A 21,728-nucleotide genomic window follows, 5' to 3' on the forward strand; every position below is an offset into this window, starting at 1 on the left:
CTATGTCTACCCCAGCGCTTAGAACAGTGCTCGGCACATAGTAAGCGCTTAACAAATACCAACATTATTATTATTATTATTATAATAGAGTTGGTAGACATGTTCCCTGCCTACAAGGAGCTTCGGTGTAGAGAATGTGATTTTAATAAGGCTTTGAAGGTGGGGAGAGTAGTGGACTGTTGAATATGAAGGGGGAAGGAGTTCCAGGCCAGAGAGAGAGCTCACCGCACCCAGCTAGCTCAGTCGGTAGAGCATGGGACTCTTAATCCCAGGGTCGTGGGTTCGAGCCCCACGTTGGGCGGTCTGGTTTTTGTCTCCCCCGATTAGACTGTAAGCCCGTCAAACGGCAGGGACTGTCTCTATCTGTTGCCAACTTGCTCATTTCAAGCGCTTAGTACAGCGCTCAATAAATACTATTGAATGAATGAATGAAAGGGAGGATGTGGGCAAGAGGTAGCTGGCAAGATAGATGAGTTCGAGGTATGGAGAGTACATTGGTATTTTAGAACAGAGTGTGCAGATTGGGTTGGAAGTCATTGGTAGCAGTAGCTGGTAGTAGCAGTTGTTATATAGTAAGCACTTAACAAATACCATAATAACCACATAATAATATTATTGCTCATTGTGGGCAGGGAATGTGTTTCTTGTTGTACTGCACTCTCCCAAGCACTTGATACAGTGCTCTGCACACATTAAGTGCTCAATAAATATGATTGAATAAATAATTTAATATTATTGATAATATTATTTTAAATATTTAAATATCTGTATTCCCCCGAAGAATGTAAACTCCTTGTCTGCATGGATCACGTCTACCAACTTGTATTGTGTTCAGTCAATCAATCAATTGATCATTTTTATTAAGTACTTACTGTATGCAGAGTGTATTAAGTACTTGGGAGAGTACAATATAGCAGAGTTGGAAGTCACATTCCCCCCCCCACAATGAGCTTATAGTCTAGAGGAAACATTATACTGTGTTATTATCATAGTAATATAATATTATGATAATAATTATTATTAAAGACAAAGCTATAAAGAGGTAGAAGCCATATTTCATTGATATTCGTTTGGGAAAAAACAAAGTACTAAATCACCTGCTGCATAAGATCACGCACAAGTATAACAAAATTATTTTTTATTAGAGAGGGAGAGGAGAGCCTTATCCGTCCTTATCTAAAGATGGAAAATTCCTCTTCCCATCTAATTACACCTCATTCCGTTTTTTTTTCCCAATATCAAAGTTGTAGTAAACCATTGACTGAACCCACGCTGGGTTCACTATAGTGTACCAAGTGCTTTGGTGACTACAAAACAGCAAGAGATGCCCACCAGGAGATTACATTCTAATGAAGTAGTTTACAGAGATAATGCTGAGAAAGAGCTGGATTCGAAGACAACTACCACCACTGGCATTTCTCATGGATTTTTTTTTCCCCTTGATACAATTGGCTGCAAAGGTATTAGTAAATATATTTATTGAGCACTTACCGTGAGCAGGGCATTCTTCTAAGCCCTTGGGAGAGGACAATACAGTAGAGTTGATAGACATGATCCCTGCCCACAAGGAAATGGCTCCTGAAATATGACAAAGTCCTCTGCCTGTTGAATAGTCCAACTTCCTTTGTTGTTCTGCTCAGTAGCAGCTCATTCATTAGTTAACTTTGGTCGTGGGAGAGAGGAGCCTGTGACTCTCTGTGCATTTCTAGAACAGGCAGGCTGGGGAATCATGAGAAACCTGGGCACAATATGCAGTCATGAAAAAAGATGAAGTTTTTTTGTTATTTGATATTTGGGGAGCAATTCCTCAAAATCATTAGTATTCAGTGCCCTTGGCCCTCACTAGTTGATGATTCAGAAATAAACCATTTTTGGTTCAGGCACCATAGTTTAAGTGACTAGACTCCTAATTGCAATCAATCAATCAATGGAGGGCATTTATTGAGTGCTTATTGCATACAGAGCACCATACTAAGCCCTTGGTAAAGTAATAATAGGAACTGTGGTCTTTGGGGTAAATGCAGGATAATCAGGTTAAACATGGTTCCTTATCCCACATGGGACTCACAGTCTAAGTAGGAAGGAGACCTGATATTGAATCCCTATTTTACAGATGAAGGGACTGAGACACAGAGAAGTTATATGACGTGCTAAAGGCCACCAAACAGGCAAGTAGCAGAACTGGGATTAGAACCCATATCCTGTAATTCCCAGGCCCCTGCTCCGTTCACTAGGCCACACTGCTTCTTACAATACTATGGAATTAAAATAGAGTACAGTAGAATCAGTAGACATGATCTCTGGCCTCAAGGAGGTTGCAATCTAGTAGGTAAACTAGATGGATTAGCCATCAAGCAGTCAATCAATGTTTTTTTATTGAGGGTTTACAATGTGCAGAGCACTGAACTGCACTGCAGAGAGTACTGCAGAGCACTTTGGAGAGTACAATACACTACAGTCAGTAGACACAATCCCTGCCCTTAAGAAGCTTTCACTCTAATGGAGGGGCTTACAATCTTGGAGACGGAAAAGAAAGCAATATATAAAGGGGAGGAAGGAGAAAATGGATAGGGGAAAGGCCCATTTCATATCTAGAACCTAAAGGACAGATTTCCAGACTCTTCCCAGCAGAATTAAGAAGACTAAATTACTCCAGCAAGTGGCTTTAGCCCAGTCAAGTTCTCATCTGAGCTGAAATGCAGATTGCATCTTTCGATGTTTTCAAACAATGCCACTGTTGTTTTCCGATAATTTCCTAAATGGATTGCCAGAAAACCCGATTTGGGAACCGCCACCAAAAGCAATGATTGCAAAACCGCCTATTGGAGGAGTGGAGCGGAGCGCAAACCACTTGGTAATCAAACGATAAAAGATTGATTTCCTCATCCGTGCTTCTCAGGACCGACAGACAGTCAACTTAGTGGAACATTAGCTCTTCAAATTGCTTTTAATTACAGGCCTGGAAATAAATATGCATCATTAGCATTCTCAGGTTGAATACAAGGGGATACTTCCAATTCTGTAAAGGCACTTTTCCAAAGGTGATTTATACACTCATTATATGCTATTGCCTTTAACATGTAAATTAGTAATCAAATATTTTAACTGGGTGAAGAAAAATAATTTGGCTAACTACTGTTAGCAGCCTAAATCAGAGTCATAGGGTTTCAAAAGTCTAATTGGTGAGTTTTGAAAAAAAAATCTTTCTAAAGGGCATATTGGTACATTTTTCAAGTTTTCAAATCTTCTAACAACATCTGAATGCATATGAAATATATTTGGAAGCTAAATCAAATTGGTGACAAAAATGTTTTAGTATGCTTAATTTAACAAACTTCTTTCTCATTATATGAACTATTAGAATGAGAGAACTTTAATTAACTTATTGGATCTTTGGTCACATGTGTGAAGTGATAATCTATCATTTTAATAGGCTGTTTTATGAGAATATTTTTTATAAATGCTTTAGAGAGTGAACCAACAAATTAATTTCTAATAATTCCCTATTCATGGAATACCTCAAATATTATCCATCAAACTCTGCTGTTTAATTACACTTCTGTAAATGTACATGCTGAAGAAGCAAATATCTTTTTTATTAATCTCAAATTTTATTCTTCTTTTATTCCAAATAATTTTGGGCAAACAAGCAATTTTACTTAGATTTAATAGCTACTGCTGAACCCTAGATGAACATTTGAACAGAAATCCGATTATTCATGTCTGAAATAGTGAGAACTCTCTGTCCTTGGGAAGTCTGGTTTGGAAACTGTTGAGCCGTTTGACTCTGCTCACTGACATATGGAGTTGATGAGGGAGGGATGAAGAATGGGGAAAGACCTAAGAGAAGTAAAATTGTTCCCATCGGTCAATCATTCAATCAGTGGTACGTACTGAGTGTGCAAAGCACTGTGTTAAATACCTGGAAGTGTATGACAGAACTGGTAGATGTGATCCCTGCCATCAGGCAGGGACTAGAGTTTATAGTTTACAGTCCAATGGAGCTGACAGATATTAAAATCAATTACAGGTGGAGAAGCAAACTAAGTATAAGGATGAATACTGTGGAGAACTACCAACTTGTCACTATGAGCAGGGAAGCGAATAGGAGGCAGGGATTTTAGAGGAAGGAAGATTGGGAGTGGGGAGGATTCAGAGAAGGAATATTCATTCAATAGTATTTATTGAGCGCTTACTATGTGCAGAGCACTGTACTAAGCACTTGGGATGAACAAGTCGGCAACAGATAGAGACAGTCCCTGCCGTTTGATGGGCTTACAGTCTAATCGGGGGAGATGGACAGACAAGAACAATGGCAATGAATAGAGTCAAGGGGAAGAACATCTCGTAAAAACAATGGCAACTAAATAGAATCAAGGCGATGTACAATTCATTAACAAAATAAATAGGGTAATGGAAATATATACAGTTGAGCGAACGAGTACAGTGCTGTGGGGATGGGAAGGGAGAGGTGGAGGAGCAGAGGGAAAAGGGGAAAAAGAGGGTTTAGCTGCGGAGAGGTAAAGGGGGGGTGGCAGAGGGAGTAGAGGGAGAAGAGGAGCTCAGTCTGGGAAGGCCTCTTGGAGGAGGTGAGTTTTAAGTAGGGTTTTGAAGAGGGGAAGAGAATCAGTTTGGCGGAGGTGAGGAGGGAAGGCGTTCCAGGAGCGCGGGAGGACGTGGCCCGGGGGTCGACGGCGGGATAGGCGAGACCGAGGGACAGTGAGGAGGTGGGCGGCAGAGGAGCGGAGCGTGCGGGGTGGGTGGTAGAAAGAGAGAAGGGAGGAGAGGTAGGAAGGGGCAAGGTGATGTAGAGCCTTGAAGCCTAGAGTGAGGAGTTTTTGTTTGGAGCGGAGGTTGACAGGCAACCACTGGAGTTGTTTAAGAAGGGGAGTGACATGCCCAGATCGTTTCTGCAGGAAGATGAGCCGGGCAGCGGAGTGAAGAATAGACTGGAGCGGGGCGAGAGAGGAGGAAGGGAGGTCAGAGAGAAGGCTGACACAGTAGTCTAGCCGGGATATAACGAGAGCCTGTAGCAGTAAGGTAGCCGTTTGGGTGGAGAGGAAAGGAATAGGGCAGAAAGCCACCAGTCTGGGTCTTTTCAGGCTTGGCGGGGAAACTCTCAGTTCTCGTCAGTGGGCTGGGGCTGGGAGGACCACAGGAGATTATGGTTCACCCAGCTGTGGGGGCTGTGGCCGCCATCCCGTCCATGGAGAGCCTCCCAGGCTCCACGCTGCAGCGGACCTCGGGACTCTGGTGTGGCAGGAGCTGCTGCCCGTCAGTCCACCACTGCCTCTTCACCCACTGGGCTGGAGCAGGGCGCGATGGGGACCCTCATGGCTTGTGGGCCTGACAGCGGTCTCTCTCATTGGTGGAGGGCCTCGGGACCACATTGTCAAAGGAGCTGCAGGGCCCCATGCTGCCCTTGAGGAGCTCGTAATCTAATGGGAGAGACAGTGAGGTACAAACCCTTTGTCGGGAGAGGGAACAAAAGAGATCTCAGGGGGAGTAGCAGAAATGCAGAAAGATGAAGATGGGGAGAGCTTGGGGTCTGGCAGATTTGACGGGGGAGAGGAGCTTCCAGACAGGGGGAGGCATGGGAATGGAGTCGGAACCCGTTCCACTTGACCAAGGACTTTGGGTGGAGTGAAGTACCCCAGCTGGGAAGGAGCCAGTGAAGACAGTGGGGCTCCAAGATGGGGAAGCTCGTGGGCAACCTTGCAGACAATTCATCCAACCATCCAACCATCCATCGCTCGATCACTCAATTCCTCTTCCTCACTCCACTGCGCCACTCCTTGCTCCCTTTCACTGTCTCTCACTGCCTCTGGCCAGACCCCTCAGGGGAACCTAGAACTGAGTCTTGCAGGACACCCCCTGCTTGGAGATGAGAGGTCAGGGAGGAGCCAGCAGGTGAAACTATAAAGGAGCAGTCTGAGAGGCAGCAGAAGGACCACATGGCAGATCATAGAGAACATGGCCTATGATTCATCCCCTTCTGCTTCTTACCACAATCTGTGCGGGTCCCCGGTGGAGGAAACCACACAAGACACTGTACAGTGGGGCCTCTAACCTCTGCCCCTGTCACAGGAGTCAGCTCTGGAGGGAGGGCCTGGGTGACCTTGGCCCTCCGCCCCCACCATTGGATTCAGGTCCCAATGAAGTGCCTGGGCGGCCTATGCCCTCTGTTCTCACCACAGAGTCCAGCGGACAGGAATGTTTCTATCAACTTTTGTTGCATTGTACTCTTTCAAGTGCTTAGTACAGTGCTTTGCACATAGTAAGCTCTCAATAAATACCACTGATGATGAATGGACACAGACTGACCCTTGGGCCCTCCCTCAGTGGCAAGAGTGTGGCCTGGAGAGACTACTTAAGAATTATGCTCTGTCCCAGTATTCTCTACAGTACACGTCTCTGGGAGTTAACTCTACCCTCTCCTCTACCTGGCAAAATTATTTCTCCATCCTTATTAACTCCCATACCCCTTGCCCTTGCCAGTTGTTTCAAATATTTAAATCCTTCCTCAAACTCCCTGTCCTCTGGCCTCCTCTAACTCTTGTCCCTAATGACCTGGACAGGTACTTTATTGAGAAAGTTGAAATCATCAGACGTGAGCTCCCTAAAATCTCCTTTGCTCCTCTCCAATCCTTCCCTCTGCCTGCCCTTTCTTCGACTCTCCCATTTCTCCCAGCAGTCTCTGGAGGAGAACTGCCTTCTCTCAAAATCTACTCCCTCTACCTGCACATCCAACTCCATCCTTTTACACCTTAACAAAGCACTTTTCCCATCCTGTTTTCCCTTTCTGACTGCCATCTTCAACAGTTTGCTCTCTAATGGCCTTTCCCCTTATTGCTTTCAAACATGCTCATGTTTCTCCTATCCTAAAAAAAAAAAGCCCTCTCTTGACCCCATGGCTCCCTCCAGTTATCGCCCCACCTCCCTTCTACCATTCCTCTCCATACTCCTTGAATAAGTTGTCTACATCTGCCATCACAGTTCCTCTCTTCCAAATATCTCTTTGATCTCCTCCATTCTGGCTTCCTCCCCTTTCATTCCACAGAAATTGCCCTCTCAAATGTCACATTTGATCTCCTTCTTGCTAAATCCAACAACCTCTACTCCTTCATAATCCTCCTCGACCTCTCAGCTGCCTTCAACACTGTAGACCATCCCCTTCTCCTGGAAACATTATCCTACCTTGACTTCACTTACTCTGTCCTCTCCTATCACTCTGTCCACTCATTTTCCATCTGCTTTGCAGGCTCCTCCTCCTCTACTTGCCGCTGCCTAACTGGTTCAGTTCTGAGTCCCCTTCTATTCTCCTTCTATACCCACTCCCTTGCAGAAGTCATTTGCTCCCTTGGCTTCAACTACCATCTCTGTGCAGATGATTCCCAAATCTACGACTCCAACCCTGATTTATCTCCTTCTCTGCAGTCTCGCTTTTCCTCCTGCCTTCAGGACATCTCTACTTGGACGTCCCACCGACATGTCAAATTTAACAAGTCCAAAACAGAACTCCTTATCTTCCCACCCAAAATCTGTCCTCCTTTGACTTTCCTGTTATTGTTGACAGCACCACCATCCCTCCCGACTCACAAGTCCATAACCTTAGCATTATCCTCTACTCCTGGCTCTCACTCAACCCACATATTCAATCTGTCACTAAATCCTTCACAACATCGCTAAAATCCACCCTTTCTTCTCCATCCAAACTACTACCAGATTACTCTAACCACTTATCCTATTCCACCTTGACTACAGCATCAGCCTCATTGCCGACTTCCCTGCCTCCTGTCTCTCCTGACTCCAGGCCATACTTCACTCTGCTGCCTGGATCATTTTTCTACAAAAATGTTCAATCTACATTTGCACACTCACAGAAACTCTCTTTTCATTGGCTTTAAAGCACTCCATCATTTTGTCCATTCCCCCCCCCCACACACACACACACTCACCTTACCCCCCTGATTTCCTACTACAACCCAGCCTGCACATTTCACTCACTTAATGCCAACCTACTCACTTTACCTGGATATCATCTACTTGACACCGACCTCTTGCCCATATCCTGCTTCTGGACTGGAACACCTTCCCTTTTTATATCTGACAGACAATCATTCTCCCCACCATCAAAGCCTTACTGAAGACATATCTCCAAGATGCCTTTCCTGACTAGGCCCTCATTTCCTCTTCTCCCACTCCCACCTGTGTCACACTTGAACTTGGATTTGCTCCCTTTATTCCGCCCTCTCTCTGCCCCATAGCACTTACATACATATCTGTAATTTCTGTATTTACATTAATGCCTGTCTCCTGTAAGCTTGCTGTGGGCAGGGAATGTGTCTACAACTTTCCCAAATACCTAGAACAGTGGTCTGCACACAGTAACTGCTCAATAAATACAACTGATGGATTTATTATTACTACTACGAATACTAATACTAGTACTAGTACTACCTCTACAAACACTACAAATACTAAAACTACTACTATTAGTACTACCACCGTTACTAATACTACTGCTAGTCTTACCAACTAGTACCTCTACCACTACAAATATTCCTACTACTACCCATTAAACACTTGATATTCACCTCACAGCACTTATATATATATCCATAATTCATTCATTCATTCATTCATTCATAGCAATGTCTCTGTCCCCCTCTAGTCTCTAAGCACCATCTGAGCCAGGAATGTGTCCACTGGCTCTGTTTTATTAAACTCGGCTAACTGTTTAATTCAGGGCTCTGCATTCAATAAGTGCTCAATAGTTACCTTTGAGTGATAGACGGATTGATTTTTTTCTGTATTTTCTGTCTGGGCTCCTGGGACTCAGCTGAGCCAATCTGGGTCTCGTCAATATTTCCCCGGCCAGGTCTGCCAGGCTGCACTCTGGCCTAATTCTCCATGACCCAGTGCTCACTGCTGACACCTTGAACACCTCCTTCTCCTCATCTGGAAACACCATCAGGCCTCCGCTTTGCTGACCCAACACTCCGACTCCCACGCAATCCTCCTGAAGCCTCTTAGACTGCTCCTTGGCAGTTTTATCAGCTGGCCTCTCCCCCACCTCTAGTCCCGGAGCTGGGAGTGTCCCACAAGGCTCTGTTCTGGGTCTCCTGAGTGGTCTGGCCAGAGGGGGAGAGACAGGGAAAGAAGGAGGGGTAGAGTAATCGAGGGATGGATGGATGGATGCATGCCTGGGAAGATGGATGGAGAGATGGATGGATGGATGGATGGATGGATGGATGGATGGATGGATGGATGGTGGATGGGTGGATGAATAGGTGGATAGATTGACTCCAAGACTCTCCACCAGCTTTCCCATCTTAGATCTCTACGTTCTTCATGAGCTCCTCCCCAGCTGGTGCATTTTTTTAAAATGGCATTTTTTAAGCACTTATTGTATGCCAGGCTCTGCAATAAATACTAGGTAGATATAAGATAATTGGGTGGGACATAGTGCCTGTCCCACAGAGGACCCACAGTCTTAATGTCCATTGAACAGATGATGTAACTGAGGCATAGAGAAGTTAAGTGACTTGCCCAAGGTCACACAGCAAATGGTAGACCCGGAACTTCACTCCACCTCAAGTCCACTATGAAGTAGAATGTGTTTTCCACTGGCTGATGGCTGACCCCTCGCTCCCATGCCTCCTCCTCTCTGGAAGCCCCTTGGCCCCCACCCCCCACCATCACATCAGCCAGACCCCAAGTCTCCCAATTTTCATTTTTCCGCATTCTTGCTACACCCGTTGAGATCTCTCCTGCTCCCCCTGTAGACAAAGAATTTGTGTCTCCCCATCTCTCCCACTGGATTACAAGCTCCTCAAGGCCAGCTCAAAGTCCTAGAACTCCTTCAACACTGGGGCCCCGAGGACCTCCACTGGCCAGAGATACCTTGCCCGGCCCCCACACCCTGAGCGGTCCCTTCGTGCCTGACTCTAACACAGTGGGAGAAGATGCCCAGCAGCTCCTGCAACACCCATTAATCAATCGATCCATCAATCCATCCATCAGTGGTCTTTGTTCAGCACTTGGTGCTCAGCACTCTACTAAGCATTTGGGAAAATACAAAACTACACCTGGTAAACACAATCCCTGCCTTCAATGAGTATACAGTCTATAGGGGGAGACAGACATTAAAATAAACTACTGACAAGGGAACTCACTGTGTATAAGGTTATTTACCTAAGTCTCAGGGGGCAGTGAGGGATGCGGGTGTGGGGAGTTCCCAAGTGCTTAAGAGAGTATGACTAAAAGCATGAGTGAGACAAGCAGGGGGATGACAGTTTAGTTCAGGAAGGCTTCCTGGAGGAGATATGATTTCAGTGGGGCTTTGAAGATGGGGAGACTGTTGGTCGATCAGATTTGTATGGAGAAGGAGTTTCAGGCAGGAGCGAGCATGTGAGCAAGGGGGTGTAGGCAGGGGAGGTGAGAGCAAGGGCCAGTATTTAAGTTGATGTTGGAGGAATGAAGTAAGCAGGCTGGTGAGTAGTGAAAGAGATGTGAAGAGAATTAAGAGGGAGAGCTGACTGCATGCCTTGAACCCGACAGTAAGGAGTTCCTGATTGATGTGGAAATTGAAGGACAGCGATTGGAGGCACTTGAGGAAAAGGGAAATGTGCATAGAATGTTTTTTTTTTTAAAGATAATCCAGGCAACAGAGTGAAGTATGGACTGCACAGGGGAGAGGCTGGAGGCAGGGAAGTCAGTGAGGAGACTGATGCAGGGTCCGAGCCAGGATATAAGTACTTGAACCAGCATGGTAGCAGTTTGGATGGAGAGGAAGGAACAAATTCTGCATCTGGGCTTGTGAGAGAGGAAGGATGGCAGTGTTTTCTACAATAATGGGGAATTCGGTGGGGAGAAGAGAGTTGGGGAGGGTCCCGAGGCCCAACGTCCCCTGGAACCTGGCATGCACTCCCCCAGGACCATGGTGCCGACAGCCCCCATAAGCCGGGTGAAGCAGAATCTGCAGCGCTCCCCCCGGCCCTGGCCCCCTGACTAGGCCTGAGGGTTTCCCACCAAATCTGAAAAGACCCAGGCAGGTGGCTTGTGTGAGCTGGTGGAAGGAGCCCAGGCCTGGGGATCAGGAGACCTGGGTTCTAATCACAGCTCCATCACGTGCCTGCTCCATGTGATGTTGCTCAAGCCAGTGCTCAAGCCAGCTGAGTTTCCTCATCTGAAAATATGGGGCTTAAATACCTGTTGTTCTGTCCCGGTCTAGACTGTGAGCTCCAAGGGGGACAGGGACTCTGTCCCATCTGGTTTTCTAGTATCTAACCCATGTGCTTGGTGCATGATAAACGTTTTAAAAAATACAGTGTGGCCTATGGGAAATAGCGTGAGCCTGGGAGTCAGAGAACCTGGGTTCTAATCCCGGATCTGCCACTCACCTGTTGTGTGTAACTCTGGCCAAGTCACTTCACTTCTCTGTGCCTCAGTTTCCCCAACTGTACAAATCACCTTGTATCCCCCCAGGGCTTAGAACAGGACTTTGCACATAGTAAGTACTTAACAAATACCATCATTATTATTATTATTATGGGGATAAAATACCTGTTCCCCCTCCTACTATATTGCACTCCCATGTGAGATAGAGAATGTGTGCATCCTGATTAGCTCATATCTACCCCAGTGCTCAGAATAGTGTTTGACACATAGTAAGCGCCTAACAAATAGCATTATTTTATGATCATTACTATCACCCCAACCATCATTATTATGCAGGTCTACTGCCTCTTGGGAGCTTGTCCCCCCCTAGTCCTCCTCCCCACTTTTGGCTTCCATGCTGACAATAAAGATTCAGCACTGATATTTCTGGAATGTTTTTCCTTTCATAAAATGGTGAGAACAACATCTTTCTACCAATATACAATAAAATTCAAAGCAAATTCAATAACATTATAGTTGGGAACCCCGGCCACCGACCTCAAAGTACAACGAAGACAAGAGTTAGGTGATGGGGAAGCCGGGGAGGGAGAGGTAGGGGCCATGTGAGTGTCCCATCTCTTGACACCCCTGAACACCAGCTATCAAAACAGGTCCCAAAGAGGGTAGGGGAACTCTAACTCCTTATAGCTGGGGCAAACAGGAATATGGGTTGAGCCTAGAAAGAAAAGGCTTCTGGTTTCTCCTAGTGGGTGTGGCAGGCTGGGGATGGGGTTGGAGGGTGGCCCTGGCAGCGACTGTGCCCTGGGTCACAGGTGTTCTGAGCGGTTAAGATGGGTGAGTCAAAGTGCTGCAGTGGGAGACAGCGGGGACAGACTGGCATCTATTGTTTAGGTCGGCTGGAGGGACAATTGCGGGTATTCAGACTGCTGGACTCGCTTCTCAGCTGCTGAGGTCTTCTCATCCTGGGAGAAGGAGGAGAGGGTGTTGGCCACTGGGAGGACCATGTGGCCTGCACACTCCCCCTACCTCAGGGAACCTCTGCCATCAGGTTCCCTGTGGAGAACAGGGCGGGAACAACCCTGGGATCATACCCTGTGGGGGGCGTCGTGGCCAAGGTGGTGGCCGGAGTCTGCAGCTCTACATTGGGTGAGCTGCTGTCCAGCGGGGAAGTTGTAGAAATCTCCTGGTTGCTGTCAGGTGGACGGCCGGCTGGCGGGTAGGGAGAGACAGGCCTGAATTGCCCTACCCAGCACAGAGCAGCCCCCTCCCTCCATGCCAACGGGGAGAGTCGGAGCTCTCAGCCCTGGTCACCAGGGCCCAAGGGGTAAGGTGTTTGGGATTGGGGTTCTGGGTACTGTATCAAGGGTTTGGGGGAGAGGGGTGCTTCACCTGGGACGCTGCTAGAGCCAAAGGAAATACCGCAACTAAGTAAATCCCTCAGTACTCTTGATGGAATCCTGGACCTTCTTCGTTGTCGTTTCTTCCCTTCACGGCAGCGGCCTTGGTTTTTGAGCACCTCATGCAACTCCCTGCAGAGAGAAAGGTCAGAGATGGGTCGGTGGGGGATGGGTGAGCCTTCCACCACTCCCCTAACTCCAGACCCCCTGTGGCCCAAGCCCAAGGCCGAGACACTGCCCTTCCCCAGGCTACCCAGACTCTCTCGTCCCCTGCTCTGGCCCAGGAAGGTCTCCATCGGTGGCAGGTCAAGTTCTGAAAATCCCTTCCCCAGCTTTCTCAATGAACTTTTGCACCTGCCTTCCTCGAGCATTTTTCTTCCTCTCCTAATGGGTGAGCATTTCTAGACCACACTGGGGTGAGTACATCTCTACCCTAACCAGATTCAAGAAAATACTTAGCAAACCCAACGATGTTCCAAGCGGGGGTGGCCCTGTGGCCCTGGCCACCAACCTCAAATGGCAATGTTAGAGACAAGGAAGGGGAGGGGGGTCGGAAGGGGTCGGGGGGGTGGGTAGAGAGGAGGGGGAGCCCAGAGCCAGATATGTTTCCCTTCTTCCGCCCCCCAACCCTCAACCTCAAACAGAGAAATGACCAAAACGGCCTCCTAATACAGCACCCAGGGTAGAAGGAACCTCACCCATTTGTTCCTCCTCAGTCTCAGTGACCCCCATCTGTCCTGGAGCAGCCCTTACCTGATCCTTGCTTTGCACACGTCAGGAGGTTGCGGGACCACTTTGTAGCCTATGACTTGGGCCGGGTTTTCACTGCCTTGGGCTGGCCCCGGTCCAGTGGTGCTTGCCCTGGGGGAGGTGAGATAGGATGTGGGGAGCTGGGATGTGGGGAGCTGGGAAAAGAACCAGCTCATCGCTTCCCCCCCTCCCCCTCGTTGGTAGCCCTGTGGGGAACAGGACATATCTATCCTGGGGCCGTACCCTGTGGTGCTCGTGGGGGGCAGGATGGCTGCCCTGGGGTGTGGATCCGGCAGTTTCTTGGAGGCCACAACTTCTGTGGATGAGTCATTCATGTCCGCCAAGGTGGCATACTGAACCTTTCTTTTCAGGTTTATTCGTTGGCCTGGTTGGGTGAAGGCACAGAGAGAGACCTGAATCCTCCTTACCCAGCCTAGGGGGCTGCCCTTCCCACGCTGCCGACTGGAGACAGGAGGTGTTCTCGATCCAGATGATTGTGGCCCAAGGCACCTGGTGTGGGGATGGTGGGGGCTGGGAGATGGGCGGGGGGGGTGTGTGTGTGTGTGTCTCACAACGTAGGCCAAGGAAGCCGGGATCCCCAGCAATTTCTAATGCATCCAGGCGGTACTCGGCTGGGACCCAGGTACCGTCCTGCAAAATGTCGATCTCTTCACAGTCAATTTTTTCATGGGTGATAATATGGAGGATGATGGAGAAATACCTGCAGAGAGAATGGTCAGGGACAGATCAACGGGGAATGGGTGTTGGGGGGCAGTCAGAAGAAAGGGGTCAGTGAAGAGAGATCAGAATTCATACTCATCTACGACGAGGTTTCGATAGAGAATCTCCTGGTCACAGATAGGACACCTCCAAGTTTCCTCCTCCTCGTTCCTCTGCAGAAACAGGACGGCGTCAAAAACTTGGATGTGGCTGCAGGATACCGCACAGCAGGGCAGGGAAACAAGTCCCTGTCCCAGCTGGGTGGACAGGATGGGGAGACAGTGGGTTATCCACCATGGGACTCAGCCCCCCTATATCGGGCCTCAGACACTCACTCACCTTCCTCACCCAATCCACAGTCTCTTTCCCTTTCCCCACCCCCAACCCTGGGTCCTAGCCTCCTCCACACTCTTGGGACCCCACCCGGACCCACCGGGCACAGGAGGGAGAGGCGGAGCCTTCTCAGGCCAAAAGAAGGATCATGGACTGCCGGCATCACCTCCCTGACTGAAACGGAGAGAGGAGATTGCGGGGTCGGCTCAGCCCAAGTGGCCACGGGCTCAGCACAGGTGAATGGTGGCAGTGCCCAGGAATCAATCAGTGGGCTTGCAGACCAGGGGACTCTCCTCTTTGATTCATTTGTTCATTAAATCGTATTTATTGAGCACATACTGTGCGCAGAGCACTACATTAAGCGCCTCGGAGAATACGAAGTAACAATAAACAGACACATTCCCTGCCCACAGTGAGAAGGGGATAGGGGTGGGGAAGGGCCAGAGGTGGACGGGGGAGTCATTTACTCGGGGTTCTGGAGGAGGGTGGGGTGGGACGTCACTCACTCATGGACAGCGTCCTGTAGGAAGGGAATAATGTCTTGCTCTTCAATCGCTGCACTAACTTCTCAGCAGTAAATTGCTTCACCAAGCACACGGACATGGCGAAGTCCTATAAGGTTAGGGAAGGGGCTTGAGAGAGTGGTCAGTTCTTTTTCCTCTACAAACCTCCCCCCACCCCCCACTGCCAAAACCAACCTCCGCCATCCTCATTCCAGCCATACTCACCCGCATGTCACTCAGTGACCAAAGGAGCATGATACCATTGGGTGCTATCCACAGGACGGCTGTAATGTTTACCACTGGCCTCCACCTTTGGGGTGTGGATGGGGGTCAGGGGCCAGGCAGTTCACTCTACATGAACGAGCATCCACCTCCTCCCCTTTTCCTCCCCGAGCCCCCAACTCAGTATGGGTTTGGCCACTCACAGGTGGAAGACATAACTGCCCGTTGTCGATGATGATCAACTGCTGAGGATGACAGTCTGGTTGAGGTCCCTGAGCGTCCCATAAACCAAGCCTGTGGGGTGAGGGGGTGGCCGGTGGCAGGGGAAGAACCCAGTCAGCAGGGAGGACCAAAGTGGACCACCACCGCACCTCCCTCCAGGAGCTCATAGGGATGGAGCAGATTAGAATCCACCCCAGTGCCCTTCCATCTCCCCTCTCCACCAACCCATCAGGGACCCCAGTGACGGGGAGGCGTGGTCCTACCGCAACTGCACCCGGAAGGTGCTGTCTCCTGATTCGAATTCACTGCAGATATAGAAACCGTGTGGAAAGAAGTTGGTGAAGAGGGTCCCCCAGAGAGCTGCCCCCTCTCCGCCAAGGGTGACCCAATCACACTGGTGGCAGCTCTCTACACCCGGAGTTATTTATCAGGGAACCTGGTCAGGGAGAAACATGGCTGCAGGTGAGGGGAGGAAGCAGTACATGGTGGAGACCATGCCTGGATGTTCAGTGGGTGAGGGGGGAGGGACTGGAGGTAATCCCAGCTGCTCCGTTGGGCATCACGGTTACCTTCCAATGACTATCGCATCGAAGTGTTTCCTGCTGGTCGTGAAACTCAGCTCTGCCATCTTTAATTGTTCAGTGTCCCTAGACACTTGAGACACAAGCACAGGGACAATACACTTGGATCTGTGCCCTTTGGGCAGTTGATATTCATCCCACCCTCAGTCCCACAGCACTTAAATACATAATCTGTAAATCAGACATTTATATCCTTTCATTCATTCAATAGTATTTATTGAGCGCTTACTATGTGCAGAACACTGTACTAAGCGCTTGGAATGAACAAGTCGGCAACAGATAGAGACAGTCCCTGCCCTTTGATGGGCTTACAGTCTAATCGGGGGAGACAGGCAGACAAGAACAATGGCAATAAATAGAGTCAAGGGGAAGAACAACTCGTAAAAACAATGGCAACTAACAGAATCAAGGCGATGCACATTTCATTAACAAAATGAATAGGGTAATGAAAATATATACAGTTGAGCAGACGAGTACAGTGCTGAGGGGATGGGAAGGGAGAGGGGGAGGAGCAGAGGGAAATGGGGGGAAAAGAGTGTTAAGCTGCGGAGAGGTAAAGGGGGGGCGGTGGAGGGAGTAGAGGGAGAAGGGGAGCTCAGTCTGGGAAGGGCTCTTGGAGGAGGTGAGTTTTAAGTAGGGTTTTGAAGAGGGGAAGAGAATTAGTTTGGCGGAGGTGAGGAGGGAGGGCGTTCCAGGACCGCGGGAGGACATGGCCCAGGGGTCGACGGCGGGATGGGAGAGATCGAGCGACGGTGAGGAGGTGGGCGGCAGAGGAGCGGAGCATGCGGGGTGGGCAGTAGAAAGAGAGAAGAGGTAGGAAGGGGCGAGGTGATGGAGAGCCTTGAAGCCTAGAGTGAGGAGTTTTTGTTTGGAGCGGAGGTTGATAGGCAGCCACTGGAGGTGTTTAAGAAGGGGAGTGACATGCCCAGATCGTTTCTGCAGGAAGATGAGCCGGGTAGCGGAGTGAAGAATAGACTGGAGCGGGGCGAGAGAGGAGGAAGGGAGATCAGAGAGAAGGCTGACACAGTAGTCTAGCCGGGATATAACAAGAGCCTGTAGCAGTAAGGTTGCCCTTTGGGTGGAGAGGAAAGGGCGGTTCTTGGCGATATTGTAAAGGTGAAACCAGCAGGTCTCGGTAACGGATAGGATGTGTGGGGTGAACGAGAGAGACGAGTCAAGGATGACACCGAGATTGCGGGCCTGAGAGACGGGAAGGATGGTCGTGCCATCCACGGTGATAGGGAAGTCTGGGAGAGGACCGGGCTTGGGAGGGAAGATGAGGAGCTCATCTTGCTCATGTTGAGTTTTAGGTGGCAGGCCGACATCCAGGTGGAGACATCCTGGAGGCAGGAGGAGATGCGAGCCTGAAGGGAGGGGGAGAGGACGGGGCAGAGATGTAGATCTGCGTGTCATCTGCGTAGAGATGGTAGTCAAAGCCGTGAGAACGAATGAGTTCACCGAGGGAGTGAGTGTAAATGGAGAACAGAAGAGGGCCAAGAACTGACCCTTGAGGAACTCCAACAGTTAAAGGATGGGAGGGGGAGGAGGCGCCAGCGAAGGAGACTGAGAATGACCTGCCAGAGAAGATAACAGGAGAACCGGGAGAGGACGGAGTCCTTGAAGCCAAGGTGAGATAAGGTATGGAGGAGGAGGGGATGGTCGACAGTGTGAAAAGCAGCAGAGAGGTCAAGGAGGATTAGAATGGAGTAGGAGCCATTGCATTTGGCAAGAAGGAGGTCATGGGTGACCTTAGAGAGAGCAGTCTCGGTAGAGTGGAGGGGACGGAAGCCAGATTGGAGGGGGTCCAGGAGAGAATGGGAGTTAAGGAATTCTAAGCAGCGATTGTAGACGACTCGTTCTAGGATTTTGGAAAGGAAGGGTAGTAGGGAGATAGGGTGATAACTGGAGGGGGAAGTGGGGTCAAGAGTGGGTTTTTTTAGGATGGGGGAGACGTGGGCATGTTTGAAGGCAGAGGGGAAGGAGCCCTTGGAGATTGAGTGGTTAAAAATAGAAGGTAATGAAGGGAGGAGGGCAGGGACGATGGTTTTAATAAGGTGAGAGGGAATGGGGTCCGAGGCGCAGGTGGAGGGGGTGGCACTTGCGAGGAGGGAGGAGATCTCCTCTGAGGATACTGCAGGGAAGGATGGGAAAGTAGGGGAGAGGGTTGGTGGGGGGGAGAGGAGAGGCGGAGGGGTGACTTTGGGGAGCTCAGACCTGATTGTGTTGATTTTTGTGATGAAGTAGGTGGCCAGATCATTGGGGGTGAGAGATGGGGGAGGGGGAGGAACAGGGAGCCTAAGGAGAGAGTTAAAGGTCCGGAACAATTGGCGGGGGTGACGGGCATGAGTATCGATGAGGGAGGAGAAGAAGTTTTGCCTGGCGGAGGAGAGGGCAGAATTAAGGCAGGAAAGGATATATTTGAAGTGTGTGAGGTCGGCTTGGTGCTTGGACTTTCGCCAGCAGCGCTCAGCAGCTCGAGCATAGGAGCGTAGGACGCGGACAGAGGAGGTGATCCAGGGCCGTGGGTTAGTGGAGCGAGAGCGGTGGAGGGAAAGTGGGGCGAGAGAGTCTAGATGAGTAGAGAGGGTGGAGTTGAGAGCGGAGACCTGATCGTCGACAGTGGGAAGTGAGGACAGGGCGGCAAGGTGAGGAGAGATGCTATTGGAAAGATGGATGGGATCGAGAGAGCGGAGGTCTCTGTGGGGCAGTAGCGAAGATTTGCAGGGGGAGGGAGTGTGAGAGATGAGGCAGGTGAGAAGGTTATGATCAGAGAGAGGGATTTCAGAGTTGGTGAGGAAGGAGATAGTGCAGCGGTAGGAGATGACGAGATCGAGGTTGCGACCGAGTCGGCGAGTGGGCACGGTATGGTGGAGCAGGAGGTCGGCAGAGTCGCGGAGGGATAGCAGGCGGGCGGCAGAGGAGTCATCGGGTACATCCATATGGATGTTGAAGTCTCCGAGGATCAGAGTGGGCAGAGAGAAGGAGAGAAGGAAGGTGAGAAAGGGGTCTAGGTGGTTGAAGAAGTCGGAGGTGGGACCAGGAGGGCGGTAGATGACAGCGACAAGTATCTGGAGGGGGTGGTAGAGGCGAATGATATGGGCTTCGAAGGAGGGGAAGCAGAGGGAGGGCGGAGGAGGGATAGTGCAGGAAGCGGCAACGGGGTGAGAGGAGGAAGCCGTCGACTCCTCCCTTACCGGTGAGTCTGGGGGAGTGGGAGAAGGAGAGGCCTCCGCTGGAGAGAGCAGCGGCGGAGACCGTGTCTTCGGGAGTGAGCCACGTTTCTGAAAGGTCTCCTCCTCTAGAAGGTAAGTTCCTTGTAGGCAGGGAACCAACCAACTTGGTAGAGTTTACCAACTCTACTGTACTATACTCAGTACAGTGCTCTGCACACAGTAAGCATTCAATAAATACTTCTGATTGATTGACTGATAAGGATGATTGTATGTACGTGTATGTTTGTGAGAGTGTGGGGGGATGTGTGTCTCTCTCCCTCTCTCACAGGCCAGCCCAACAGGTCAGTCCTGTTCTCCTAGACCCCAGTCCCATCCCAGTGACGAGAGTTGTGAGTCTCTTTGGGGAGGAGACAGGAGACCGAAGGCAGGCCAGTTAGGGTCAAGAAGGCACGGGGGTAGACTGAGGCACAGCGAGCGCAGACCGCTGGGGAGATGCCCAGGAGTGAGGGAAAGCAATCCCATCAGGGTTTGTGGGGGGATGAGCGGAGGCCGGGTGGCACTGGCCCACCGGAGGGGGGTGGGGGGAAGGGCAGGGGGCAAGGGGACCGCGGCCTCACACAATTTGGTTGGTTTCAAAAATTCGATGCAGACGGGGAAGAATGTGAGCTCCTTCATCCTGACGACGGGGCCTTCGGTGAAGATCTCACTCTCCTCTGCACTCATGGTTGCGGAGGGGGTCACCTTCACCTTCGGCTGGGGCTGTGGGAGCAGCGGTGGCAGCAGGAGCAGAGGAAAGGCCGGGTGGGAGTCAAGGGATGCCAGGTCAGGAGGGGCAGTGGGGGCCCTTGTCTCGCCGCCCGCCCCCCGCCGCTGGGTCCCCCAAGCCCCGACTCTACGGGATGGTCCTGCGGCGCACTGCCCCTTCAGAGACCCCCAGCTTTATTTTGCAAACCATGAGGCCGGGGCCGGGGCCGGGCCCGGGGGGGGCCGGAGAGGGGGCGGCCAGGGACCCGGAGAGACAGCTCTCTCTTCCGCCTCGGGGCAGCTCCGGGGATCCGGCGCCGTCGGCCTTCGTCCTTGGGACTGAGAAAGATGACTGGGTTTGCGGGAGGGCCGAGGCCGTGGCGAGGGGCGTCGGGGGAGGGCGGACACCTCGGGGGACCTTTCGACGGCGCCTTAGGGCGGAGAAAGTCTCTCACGTTGGGGGGAAAACCATCCTTCCCCTCGGACCCGAGGCGGCGAAGCCCCCGGCGGGGCGTCGGCCTCCTCGGCCGTTGGCGGGCGTCACGTGACCGTGTGGCGGGAAGGCGCGGCTCTCCCGAGGCCCCGCCCCTCGGGGCCCCATTGGCCGAGAATCCCAACCGCCGGCTGCCCGGCCAATCCGCGCGGGGGCGGGAAGGGCGGGCCAGGGATGGGGCCGCCACTCCAGCTCCTCTCCGAGGGGGGCAGGGGCGGGGGCGGGCGCTGCTCTCCGAGGGCCCCGAGGGGCCCCGCCGTTGCCCCACGACTTAGCCTTGTCGGTTGGCGCCCGCTGTCACGTGGCGGTAGAGAAGGACGCGCTGCTCTGTCGGGCGTCTCCTCCAGGGGGAGCTATTTGCACGGAGTGTCAATCAGCGGGAGCTCAGCCAATCCCTGGCGAGGAATGGGTCGGGAGGCGGGTCTGCCTCCACCTTCTCCCCCCCCCCACCCCTTTTACCACCTCGCGGGCTAAAGGAGAGGAAGAAGATAGAGGCGGGCGGGCGGAGGCAGTAAAGAGGTCCTGTCCATGGAATAAGGCTGGGGCGTCATACACATTCATTCATTCATTCACTCATTCATTCATTCAGTCAATAGTATTTATTGAGCGCTTACTATGTGCAGAGCACTGTACTAAGCGCTTGGAATGGACAATTCAGCAGCGTGGCTCAGTGGAAAGAGCACCGACTTGGGAGTCAGTCAGAGGTCGGGGGTTTGAATCCCGGCTCCGCCACTCGTCAGCTGTTTGACTGTGGGCAAGTCGCTTAACTTCTCTGTGCCTCAGTTACCTCATCTGTAAAATGGGGATGAAGACTATGAGCCTCACGTGGGGCAACCTGATTACCCTGTATCTATCCCAGCGCTTAGAACAGTGCTCTGCACATAGTAAGCGCTTAACAAATACCAACATTATTACAATTCGGCAACAGACAGAGACGATGCCTGCCCGATGACGGGCTCACAGTCTAATCGGGGGAGACAGATGGCAGAGCAAAACAGTACGAAACAAAAACAAGACAACATCATCACGATAAATAGAATCAAGGTGATGTACACCTCATTAACAAAATTAATAGGGTAATAAATAATATATACAAATGAGCACCGTGCTGAGGGAGGGGAAGGGGGAAGGGGGAGGAGCAGAGGGTGGAGGGGGAGCAGAGGGAAAAGAGGGGAGCTCAGTCTGGG

The 21,728-nt window shown here is 50.7% G+C and overlaps 1 protein-coding gene and 1 non-coding gene across 2 annotated transcripts; one reads left to right on the top strand and one right to left on the bottom strand.

Moving 5' to 3' along the window:
- Positions 1 to 228: 228 nt before the first annotated feature.
- Positions 229 to 301, top strand: TRNAK-CUU. Its single transcript has one exon. It is a non-coding gene; the product is annotated as a tRNA-Lys (tRNA).
- Positions 302 to 11,821: 11,520 nt separating this feature from the next.
- LOC103170859 (E3 SUMO-protein ligase PIAS3-like) lies at positions 11,822 to 20,589 on the bottom strand. Its single transcript, XM_029050147.2, has 14 exons — positions 19,922 to 20,589; positions 16,120 to 16,204; positions 15,814 to 15,855; positions 15,532 to 15,622; positions 15,332 to 15,416; positions 15,110 to 15,215; positions 14,704 to 14,777; positions 14,367 to 14,443; positions 14,123 to 14,271; positions 13,794 to 13,935; positions 13,554 to 13,661; positions 12,793 to 12,932; positions 12,495 to 12,612; positions 11,822 to 12,365 (listed from the first exon to the last, which is right to left on the bottom strand). Exons 5-14 carry the CDS (start codon positions 15,359 to 15,361, stop codon positions 12,284 to 12,286), a joined length of 1,026 nt encoding a protein of 341 aa, XP_028905980.1. The 5' UTR covers positions 15,362 to 15,416; positions 15,532 to 15,622; positions 15,814 to 15,855; positions 16,120 to 16,204; positions 19,922 to 20,589; the 3' UTR covers positions 11,822 to 12,283.
- Between the last annotated feature and the right edge of the window lie 1,139 nt (positions 20,590 to 21,728).

Source organism: Ornithorhynchus anatinus, chromosome X1, assembly GCF_004115215.2.
Source record: "Ornithorhynchus anatinus isolate Pmale09 chromosome X1, mOrnAna1.pri.v4, whole genome shotgun sequence".
Lineage (NCBI taxonomy): Eukaryota > Metazoa > Chordata > Mammalia > Monotremata > Ornithorhynchidae > Ornithorhynchus > Ornithorhynchus anatinus.